This window comes from Bos taurus, chromosome 2, assembly GCF_002263795.3.
Source record: "Bos taurus isolate L1 Dominette 01449 registration number 42190680 breed Hereford chromosome 2, ARS-UCD2.0, whole genome shotgun sequence".
Taxonomy (NCBI): domain Eukaryota; kingdom Metazoa; phylum Chordata; class Mammalia; order Artiodactyla; family Bovidae; genus Bos; species Bos taurus.
The window spans coordinates 56,692,196-56,704,409 of NC_037329.1; the positions used below are offsets into that span (position 1 = coordinate 56,692,196).

General features: G+C 39.7%; 1 protein-coding gene across 1 annotated transcript in view; it reads left to right on the top strand.

Annotated features, from left to right (window-relative positions):
• LRP1B (LDL receptor related protein 1B) overlaps positions 1 to 12,214 on the top strand; it is a 315,853-nt gene that overhangs the window by 219,709 nt on the left and 83,930 nt on the right. Inside the window, exon 37 of the mRNA XM_059878468.1 lies at positions 8,238 to 8,399. Coding sequence (XP_059734451.1) covers positions 8,238 to 8,399 — 162 coding nt within the window. The remainder of the gene's footprint in view (positions 1 to 8,237; positions 8,400 to 12,214) is intronic.

Genomic DNA, 12,214 nt, shown 5'->3' on the forward strand with positions numbered 1-12,214 from the left:
ACCGCCCCTCAGGCATGGGGTCCTCCCGGCTTCTGCCCCTGACCTCAGACGTGGGGTAGCTCATCCCGGTTGTGCTCCGTATATCTACTACTGTGGGCAGGAATCCCTTAGAAGAAATGGAGTAGCCATCATGGTCAACAAGAGTCCAAAATGCAGTACTTGGATGCAATCTCAAAAACAACAGAATGATCTCTGTTTGTTTCCAAGGCAAACCATTCAATATCACAGTAATCCAAGTCTATGCCCCAACCAGTAATGCTGAAGAAGCTGAAGTTGATGGTTCTATGAAGACCTACAAGACCTTTTAGGACTAATACCCACAAAAGATGTCCTCTTTATTATAGGGGACTGGAAAGCAAAAGTAGGAAGTCAAGAAACACCTTGAGTAACAGGCAAATTTGGCCTTGGAATATGGAATGAAGCAGGGAAAAGACTAATAGAGTTTTGCCAAGAAAATGCACTGGTCATAGCAAACACCCTCTTCCAACAACACAAGAGAAGACTCTACACATGGGCATCACTAGGTGGTCGACACCAAAATCAGATTGATTGTATTCTTTGCAGCCAAAGATGGAGAAGCTCTATACAGTCAGCAAAAAGAAGACCGGGAACTGACTGTGGCTCACATCATGAACTCCTTAATGCCAAATTCAGACTTAAATTGAAGAAAGTAGGGAAAACCACTAGACCATTCAGGTATGACCTAAATCAAATCCCTTATGATTATACAGTGGAAGTGAGAAATAGATTTAAGGGACTAGATCTGATAGAGTGCCTGATGAACTATGGATGGAGATTTGTGACATTGTACAGGAGACAGGGATCAAGACCCCCCATGGAAAAGAAATGCAAAAAAGCAAAATGGCTGTCTGAGGAGGCCTTGCAAATAGCTGTGAAAAAGAAGTGAAAAGCAAAGGGCAAAAGAAAAGACATAAGCGTCTGAATGCAGAGTTCCAAAGAATAGCAAGAAGAGATAAGAAAGCCTTCCTCTGCGATCAATGCAAAGAAATAGAGGAAAACAACAGAATGCAAAAGACTAGAGATCTCTTCAAGAAAATTAGAGAAACCAAGGGAACATTTCATGCAAAGATGGGCTCAATAAAGGACAGAAATGGTATGGACCTAACAGAAGCAGAAGATATTAAGAAGAAGTGGCAGGAATACACAGAAGAACTGTACAAAAAAGATCTTCAGGACCAAGATAATCACGATGGTGTGATCACTCACCTAGAGCCAGACATCCTGGAATGTGAAGTCAAGTGGGCCTTAGAAAGCATCACTGTGAATAAAGCTAGTGGAGGTGATGGAATTCCAGTTGAGCTATTCCAAATCCTGAAAGATGATGCTGTGAAAGTGCTGCGCTCAATATGCCAGCAAATATAGAAAACTCAGCAGTTGCCACAGGACTGGAAAAGGTCAGTTTTCATTCCAATCCCAAAGAAAGACAATGCCAAAGAATGCTCAAAGTGCCACACAATTGCACTCATCTCACACACTAGTAAAGTAACGCTCAAAATTCTCCAAGCCAGGCTTCAGCGATACGTGAACCATGAACTTCCAGTTGTTCAAGCTGGTTTTAGAAAAGGCAGAGGAACCAGAGATCAAATTGCCAAAATCTGCTGGATCATGGAAAAAGCAAGAGAGTGCCAGAAAAACATCTATTTCTGCTTTACTGACTATACAAACACCTTTAACTGTGTGGATCACAATAAACTGTGGAAAATTCTGAAAGAGATGGGAATACCAGACCACCTGACCTGCCTCTTGAGAAATCTATAGGCAGGTCAGGAAGCAACAGTTAGAACTGGATGTGGAACAACAGACTGGTTCCAAATAGGAAAAGGAGTTCGTCAAGGCTGTATATTGTCACCTTGCTTATTTAACTTATATGCAGAGTACATCATGAGAAACGCTGGGCTAGAAGAAGCACAAGCTGGAATCAAGATTGCCAGGAGAAATATCAATAACCTCAGATATGCAGATGACACCACCCTTATGGCAGAAAGTGAAGGGGAACTAAAATGCCTCTTGATGAAAGTGAAAGTGGAGAGTGAAAAAGTTGGCTTAAAGCTCAACATTCAAAAAACGAAGATCATGGCATCTAGTCCCATCACTTCATGGCAAATAGATGGGGAAACAGTGTCAGACTTTATTTTTCTGGGCTCCAAAATCATTACAGATGATGACTGCAGCCATGAAATTAAAAGAAGCTTACTCCTTGGAAGGAAAGTTATGACCAACCTAGATAGCATATTGAAAAGCAGAGACATTACTTTGCCAACAAAGGTTCATCTAGTCAAGGCTATGGTTTTTCCTGTGGTCACGTATGGAAGTGAGAGTTGGACTGTGAAGAAGGCTGAGCGCCGAAGAACTGATGCTTTTGAACTGTGGTGTTGGAGAAGACACTGGAGAGTCCCTTGGACTGCAAGGAGATCCAACCAGTCCATCCTAAAGGAGATCAGCCCTGGGATTTCTTTGGAAGGAATGATGCTAAAGCTGAAACTCCAGTACTTTGGCCACCTCATGTGAAGAGTTGACTCATTGGAAAAGACTCTGATGCTGGGAGGGATTGGGGGCAGGAGGAGAAGGGGACGACAGAGGATGAGATGGCTGGATGGCATCACTGACTCTATGGACATGAGTCTGAGTGAGGTCCAGGAGTTGGTGATGGACAGGGAGGCCTGGCGTCCTGCGATTAGTGCGGTTGCAAAGAGTGAGACATGACTGAGTGACTGAACTGAACTGGACTGAACTGGACTGAACTGAACTGATTGTGGTTGTAGTTCTGTATTTACCATATTTGACATAAGTTATTACCGGTACCTAGTTCGATTTCTATTTTTTTATTAATTTATGTTGTATGAAAAGTTGGTGCAGCAGTTTTAAGATATAAACAACGAGGGGCTTCCCTGGTGGTCGATAATTAAGACTTCACCTTCCAATGCAGGGGCGCTGGTTTGATCCCTGGTCAAGAGGCTAGAATCCCACACACCTCATGGCCAAAAAACTGAAACATAAAACAGAAGTAATACTGCAACAAACTCAATAAAGACTAAAAATGGTCCACATCAGAAAGAAATCCTCTAGAAATGTATAAGCTTTCATTTATTTATAAACAAAGCAGCATAACTACATAGTTATTGTTGTTGTTAAGTCACCAAGTCATGTCTGACTTTTGCAACCCCATGGACTGTAGTCTGCCAGGCTCCTCTCTCCATGGGGTTTCCCATGCAAGAATACTGGAGTGGGTTGGTGTTCCCTTCTCCAGGGGACCTTCCTGATCCAGAGATCAAACCTGCATCTCCTGCATTGGCAGGCAGATTCTTTACTACTGAGCTACCAGGGAAGACCAGTGCAACTCCATTAACCTCTATGTATTGTATGTGTGCATCTAGAAAGACACTTTGTCAACATATAGTATGGACCTGAATGTGGCACTGGTAAAGCCTCTAGTCTAGTGAAATCATGTGTGTGCCACTGAGGACAATGTTTATAAGAAGAATTTTCTCTCTTACCGAGTCATGGGAGGAATAGATTAACCTATTGAACAGCTAGGGATATCCTTGCAGGGACATAAAACAGAGTGAAAATGGAAGTCTTGGAAATTTAAGGAGAATGAACCCAAAGTTAGCAAATCAATACCAAGATATTCAGATAGAAAGATGATTATCCCAGCTGTGAAACTGAGTAATATCACCAGAAAGAGGCTTGGACAAATATTTTTTGTTAGACAGGAAAAGAACATAAATGCAATTATTACAGAGCAGTCAGAAAAATATATAGAGAGAAATCAACAATGCTAGTGTCTTAGAAGCCAAGTAGAGAGAAAATTTTCAAGTGTAGGTATTAATAAATGTAAAATTATGGAGAAAATTTGAGGAGGAGGATGATTGAGAAGAAATCAGTGGATTTAGCGATCAAGAGATTAAAGGGTAGCTTTGCAAGGGTACATCAATATACAATAAAGACAACACCAACATTAACTTCTCCATTCCTAACCCTTTCTTACCAAGAAGGAATCAGAAATGATTGTATAAGGGACACTTAGATATTGAGAGATCTGGCCTCTCTTCAGCGAGAACAAAGAGATGCAACAGGTTAAGTGTATTAAAAAGTAAAACTACAAACCAAGTGAAGGATTGGAGTGACTTTATGATTGAATATTTTATTTGTCATATATTGGTAGAGTTGGAAGCAGTAAGTGTAGGTTCTTTTGAAAAAAGCTCGAGAGTGTACCAATATTTGAGGTTATACAAGTATTAAGTTTGCTTTTGTTTGTGCTGTGTGTGTGTGTTCTTTCTTTTAATGCGTAGGATTAAACACGTTTGGACGGAAAAAAGAGAGGACTCATTCATCAATGTTTGAAAAATGTAGAGTGTGAGATAAAGTTGGTGTGGAATTCCTGTTTTACCCCATCACTGCCATACAAAGATATTCACATTTAATTGTATCTGAAATGAATAATGGAGACACAGTGTGTAATCTAAGGAAAATTTCAGAATGATTTTGCTAAAATGTGTACAGTGTCTTTGTAGATGGGGCCACTGAGTAAGTCATACCTGTAAGCAGTGAATGTCAGAAGGAATAACAATATTCAGAGCTAAAATGCAACTGAGTGCCTTATGTACCTGGCACAGGGGTATTTCTCACTTTTTCTCTCTGATTCTGCACAACAACCTCATGAAGCAGGTACTATAATTAGCCCCATTACACATGAGGAAATAAACAGAGCTGGTATTTGCCCATGGTTCCACACCAGTGACTGGCACAGATAGTCTATGAATCCAGGCAGTCTGACAGCATACACAATTAAAGTCTGAGCTAAGAATGCTGTAGAAACTAGCCTGATTAGAGCCAGGAAGCTCTTCCTCCCACTTCTTCCTCAGGTCAGTTGTTGCTCTTTCTGATTGAAAATAAGTTTTAAAGCAGGCTGTCAACTCCCCAACTCCCCATGTATCACTGCTATAAATCTCTATTGATACCTTAGTCATTGTAACAGGACTGTTTCCTTTTCAAATGTCAGAATCTAATTAAGCTACCTAAAAAAACTTTATAAAATGAACCCAGTGCAACTAGTTAGTTAGGGTGTACCCAGAGAAGTTCTTGGAAATATTAGATGGAGCCCATTATAAAATTCTGCAACAGATGGTTCATTTCCCAACAGCAAACAAAAGATCTGCTATATCACCACACTGTTTCAAGTTAGAGAATATTCTCCTGAATATGAAGATTTATACTTGTCAAAAATAAATCTTCTCTTCAAAGGAAGAGGAAGAGGAGCTTTTTGAAAATAAGTCAGATAGATTTTAAATGATGTGAAGCATATGCTAGGTGGGGGACAACCTGGTCACTCTGCCCTTGTTTCAAAACAGCTGTAGATGAGATGAAAGCATGGTGTCATTTCTCTGAGTAACTGGAACAGAGGAATTTTCAAGTGCCTTAGCAGATTGGGTTTATTTCTTTCAAACTTCTATCATTTTACAATATTTTTTTCACTCCCAGTTAAAAAAAAAAAAACTAGAAAGTAAGTTAGAAAAACATAAATCTACAATGTCTAAGTCCTATTTTCATATGGGACTTTTTCTGATTGCTCTAATGCATTTTGATTTCTCCTGTACTTTCTGTGCTTCCCTGGTGGCTCAGGCAGTAAATAATCTGCATGCAATGCAGGACACCCATGTTTGATCCCTGGGTTGGGAAGATCCTTTGGAGAAGGGAATGCCAACCCACTCCAGTATTCATGCCTGGGAAATCCCAGGAATGGAGGGGTCTGGTGGGCTATGGTCCTTGGGGTTGCGAAGAGTCAGACACGACTGAGCAACTAACACTTTGACTTTGACTTTTCACATGCTTTCTGTACTGTTGGTTTCACATTTAACTCATGATTATTTGTGTTCCTGAGTATATGTTCTGCTTCTCTGTAAGTCATCCATTGGTCCCTGTTGATGTAGAGTTATTACCTCTTTTATTCAAGTCTTTCATTTTCCTTAGTGATGGTGTTCTAACAATCCTCTGCCCTCTTCATCTTCTACCACTATTTATTCTCGTTTGTGTCTCTTACTTTTTACCCACCATTGTTCCAATGAAGATAGCTTGTCTGTATGTAAGCAACAGCTGGAAAATTCACTATTTTTACAAGAAAATATTTGGCTAAAATTTTTTAAACTGTTTTCTGGCAATAAATAAATATGAGGTTGCTCAGCTTTATTATGTATATCATTTACCTTGATTCTCAACCTTTTAATAGGCATTTATCTGCCACCAAACTAAAAACATGTAAATAAGTTTTAAAGCAATGGTATCCACTGTAAAAATGTATATAACTTTCTTCATTGAGAAGCAATACCTTCTAGCATTTATAAATATGTAGAGTCTTTCAAAAGTAAAATAAATAAATTGTGGACCTTCAATTCAAAGTCCAAATGTGGACTTTCATTCATTTTATTTTATTCATTTTAAGAATAATGGTTTTCAAATATATATATATATGTAGAATTGTCCTTCAATATAGAATCTATGGCAACAGCAAAAAAAAAAAAACTGTTATCAGTTTTCACACTTAGCCCTCGTCTTCATGCATTTTACTGACCATTTTCATTATGTTGCTTGTCAATAATGGCGAAAGAGGAGATGGTTGGATATTCTCTGATACTAGACAATGGAATGACATTTTCTGAATCATAGTTATTTGAGATCTATAATTGAATTTCCTTTTTGTTCCCTTTTATGTTGTGTGTTAATATTTTTACAGCCTCTAAACTTTGTTCTGCCCCCATTACAAATAGCAGCCTTTCATTTCGCTTTGTTTTCCTTCACCTCTCCTATAGAGCTAGCCCTGGACTTCATTTTCTACTCAGTTCTTGACAGTCCAGGCATTTAGAGAGATTTTCTTTGCTGTATCAGTTAATTGTGTTATGCTCTAAACACTTGAAAGGACTATTTACCTTTCATTATGATGTAAGTTCCCATAGAACAAATAAAGTAAGATATCCAAAGAAGGTCTGTCAGATTTGCTAGTGTGTGCTGTTAACATTAGATTTCTTAACTCATCTTAGTGGACTGCAAATGATAGTCTTTAACTATGAATAAAGATATAAAATGAAATAAAATAGGGTTCAGTAAGTGCTTATAAACTAAAGGTGAAAAGTGAAAGTGAAGTCGCTCAGTCACGTCTGACTCTTTGCGACCCCATGGACTACCAGGTTCCTTCGTCCATGGGATTTTCCAGGCAAGAGTACTGGAGTGGGTTGCCATTTCCTTCTCCAAGGGATCTTCCCAACCCAGGGATCGAACCCAGGTATCCTGCATTGCAGGCAGATGCTTTACCGTCTGAGCCAATATATGTATTTATTATATCAAATAAAATAACTAATGTTTATAAATCTTATTATAGATGATATGGCCACTTTAAATTTATTAAAATATTTCTTTATAATAAACTTAAGCTCATATTTTATGTAGATATAGCAATGATTAGTACATTATGATTGAACACTGGGAAATATGATTGTCTCTATTTCATATTTTAATGACCAAAAGAATCTGCATTACCACATAAGTAGGACAAAAATAATTTAAAAAGCAAAATGACATTATACAAATGAACTTACTTATAAAACAGAGACTCACAGACTTAGAAAATGAACTTATGGTTGCTGGGGGAAAGGGATAGTTAGGGACTTTGGGAAGGTCATTACACACTGCTATATTTGAAATGTATGAACAAGCACCTATGGTATAACAACAAGGACCTGTGGTATGGAATAACTCTGCTCAATGTTGTGTGCCCACCTGGATAGGAGAGGAGTTTGGGGGAGAATGGATGCATGTATATATATGGCTGAGTTCCTTCACTCTTCATCTGAAACTATACCACAACATTGTTTGGCTATACCCCAATACAAAATGAAAACTTTAAATTATTTTTAAAAAGTAAAATGGACATGAGAAGTACAAAAGAATAAGATAAGCACTTCAAAGCATAAAATACACATATGCATATAGAATTATTCATAAAATGAGCTCTGATCATTTTACCTGATATGAACTTGAATTCGCTGGAACATGGGAAAGCTAGGGCCCAAAGAGGTCATTTTACTGTATAAAGTCACAGAATAAGTAGTAGACAAATTTTGCCCAGAATACTGACTTACTGATTCTTACCTAGCAAGGATTCCATGTCAGTAAACAATTCTGTCAACTCATTTTTTTTTCATCATTATTATTTTTTTCAATAGGGAGACCCACGTGCAGCTGTGCACTGGGGTTCACTGGACCAAACTGTGGTAAGACAGTCTGTGAGGACTTTTGTCAAAACGGAGGGACCTGCAGTGTTACTGCTGGGAATCAGCCTTATTGCCACTGCCAGCCTGAACACACGGGAGACAGATGTCAGTACTGTAAGTAAAAACAACACCCGTGAGGCAGTATGACAACATGCTGTAAGGTGTTCATTAAGTCATCTCATCACCTCGATTTCAGCCACCCCCTAATTTTCAGGTCCCCCCGACCCCCGTCACCCCAAATACAGTCATTCTGTTCATTATTCCTCACCCATCTCTTATTTTAAACATTCCATTTCTTCTTTTTTTAGCTTAGATTCCACGGTCCATCATTATAATTATTTGCTCCATCCTCCCCACTCTTTTGCTTTCCTAGTAAACCATAATCATTGCTAAATCCAATTCTTATCTGTCCTGAACTGGCTCCCTACGCTGAATGCAACTGGAAAAAAAAAAAAATAGACTGCTCTAACTGGAATTTTTGTAGCTAATATCATATGGGCACTTACTATGGTTTCTCCTGTATTTCATGAATCCATTCACCCTTCTAGATGTTTATGTCGCATCTTCTCTTTTCCTCTCAAACCCCCAATACCTGTGCCCTAACTTTATTCCCAGCCTAGGAGCTTCCTTCCTATTTCATTGCTTAGGTGGTGCAGTTGTAAACAATCCTTCTGCCAATGCAGGAGACTCAAGAGTGTGGGTTCCATCTCTGAGTTGGGAAGATCTCCTGGAGTAGGAAATGGCAAACTGCTCCAGTATTCTTGCCTGGAAAATTCCATGGACAGAGGAACCTGATGGGCTACAGTCCACGGCGTCACAAAGAGTCTTACACAACTGAGTGACTGTACGCACATATAGAGACACACACAAAATGGCCCCAAGCTCCCACCATCATATCCCTCAAACTACTTTGTCCTATGCTACACCTTCTGTTTTCTTTCTTATGACTAGGGGCCCCTACTGTGTCCAATGCTATCCTGTCCATTCCTACCTTAGATACCTCTTAACTGTTCATTGTTGTTTAGTGACTAAGTCATGACCAACTCTTTGTGACCCCATGGACTGTAGCACACCAGGCTTCCCTGTCCTTCACTGTCTCCCACAGTTTGCTCACTCATCTCCATTGAGTCAATTATGCCATCCAAACATCTCATCCTGTCACCCCCTTCTCCTCCAGCTCTCAATCTTTCCCAGCATCAGGGTGTTTTCCAATGAGTTGACTCTTCACATCAGGTGGTCAAAGTATTGGAGTTTCAGCTCAACATCAGTCCTTCTAATGAATATTCAGGGTTAATTTCCTTTAAAATTGATCAAACCGATCTCCTTGTTGCCCAAAGGATTCTCAAGAGTCTTCTCCAGCACCACAATTTGAAGGCATCGGTTCTTTGGCACTCAGCCTTCTGTATGGTTCAATTCTCATATCCATACATGACTACTGGTAAAAAACATAGCTTTGACTAAACAGACCTCTGTCAGTGAAGTGATGTCTCTGCATTTTAGTATGCTATCTAGGTTTGTCATAGCTTTTTTCCCCAAGGAGCAAGCGTCTTTTAATTTCATGGCTGCAGTCACTGTCTGCAGTAATTTTGGAGCCCAAGAAAATAAATTCTGTTACTATTTCAACTTTTTCCCCACATATCTGCCATGAAGTGATAGGACCAGATGCTATCATCTTAGTTTTTGGAATGTTGTGTTTTAAGCCAGCTTTTTGACTCTCCTCTTTCACCCTCATCAAGAGCCACCACCCTTTCACTTTCTGCCATTAGAGTGGTGTCATGACAACAGAATGGGAAAGACTAGGGATCTCTTCAGGAAAATCAGAGATACCAAAGGAACATTTCATGCGAAGATAGGCTCGATAAAGGACAGAAATGGTATGGACCTAACAGAAGCAGAAGATACTAAGAAGAGATGGCAAGAATACACAGAAGAACTGTACAAAAAAGATCTTCACGACCCAGATTATCACAGTGGTGTGATCACTGACATAGAGCCAGACATCCTGGAATGTGAAGTCAAGTGGGCCTTAGAAAGCATCACTACGAACAAAGCTAGTGGAGGTGATGGAATTCCAGTTGAGCTATTCCAAATCCTGAAAGATGATGCTGTGAAAGTGCTGCACTCAATATGCCAGCAAATTTGGAAAACTCAGCGGTGGCCACAGGACTGGAAAAGGTCAGTTTTCATTCCAATCCCAAAGAAAGACAATGCCAAAGAATGCTCAAACTACCGCACAATTGCACTCATCTCACACGCTAGTAAAGTAATGCTCAAAATTCTCCAAGCCAGGCTTCAGCAATATGTGAACCGTGAACTTCCTGATGTTCATGCTGGTTTTAGAAAAGGCAGAGGAACCAGAGATCAAATTGCCAACATCCACTGGATCATGGAAAAAGCAAGACAGTGCCAGAAAAGCATCTATTTCTGCTTTATTGACTATGCCAAAGCCTTTGACTGTGTGGATCACAATAAACTGTGGAAAATTCTGAAAAAGATGGGAATACCAGACCACTTGATCTGCCTCTTGAGAAATTTGTATGCAGGTCAGGAAGCAACAGTTAAAACTGGACATGGAACAACAGACTGGTTCCAAATAGGAAAAGGAGTTCGTCAAGGCTGTATATTGTCACCCTGTTTATTTAACTTATATGCAGAGTACATCATGAGAAACGCTAGGCTGGAAGAAACACAAGCTGGAATCAAGATTGCTGGGAGAAATATCAATAACCTCAGATATGCAGATGACACCACCCTTATGGCAGAAAGTGAAGAGGAACTCAAAAGCCTCTTGATGAAAGTGAAAGTGGAGAGTGAAAAAGTTGGCTTAAACCTCAACATTCAGAAAACGAAGATCATGGCATCTGGTCCCACCACTTCATGGGAAATAGATGGGGAAACAGTGGAAATAGTGTCAGACTTTATTTTTCTGGGCTCCAAAATCATTACAGATGGTGACTGCAGCCATGAAATTAAAAGACGCTTACTCCTTGGAAGGAAAGTTATGACCAATCTAGATAGCATATTCAAAAGCAGAGACATTACTTTGCCAACAAAGGTTCATCTAGTCAAGGCTATGGTTTTTCCTGTGGTCATGTATGGATGTGAGAGTTGGACTGTGAAGAAGGCTGAGCGCTGAAGAATTGATGCTTTTGAACTGTGGTGTTGAAGAAGACTCTTGAGAGTCCCTTGAACTGCAAGGAGATCCAACCAGTCCATTCTGAAGGAGATCAGCCCTGGGATTTCTTTGGAAGGAATGGTGCTAAAGCTGAAACTCCAATACTTTGGCCACCTCATGCGAAGAGTTGACTCATTGGAAAAGACTCTGATGCTGGGAGGGATTGGGGGTAAGAGGAGTAGGGGATGACAGCAGATGAGATGGCTGGATGGCATCACCGACTCGATGGAAGTGAATCTGAGTGAAGTCCGGGAGTTGGTGATGGACAGGGAGGCCTGGTGTACTGTGATTCATGGGGTCGCGAAGAGTTGGACATGACTGAGCAACTGATCTGATCTGATCTGATCTGCATATCTGAGATTGTTGATATTTCCCCAAGCAATCTTGATTCCAGCTTGTGATTCACCCAGTCCAGCATTTCTCATGATGTACTCTGCATACAAGTTAAATAAGCATGATGACTATGTACAGCCTTGGCGTACTCCTTACCCAATTTTGAACCAGTACTCATAGACACATCTTGTACAACTGTCCCTCTTTCCTTTGCTTTATCAATATTTTTTCACTGCCTAATCCTTTCTTTAAAAACTCCTTTGTGCTCACATCCCTTTCTAGATACAACTTTATTTCTCTGCTCATTGTTTGTTTTTCTAATTCAAATATAGTTGTTCTATAATATGATATTAATTTCACATGTACAGCATAATGATTCAGTAATTTTTAGAATATATGCCATTAAAATTTATTATAAAAT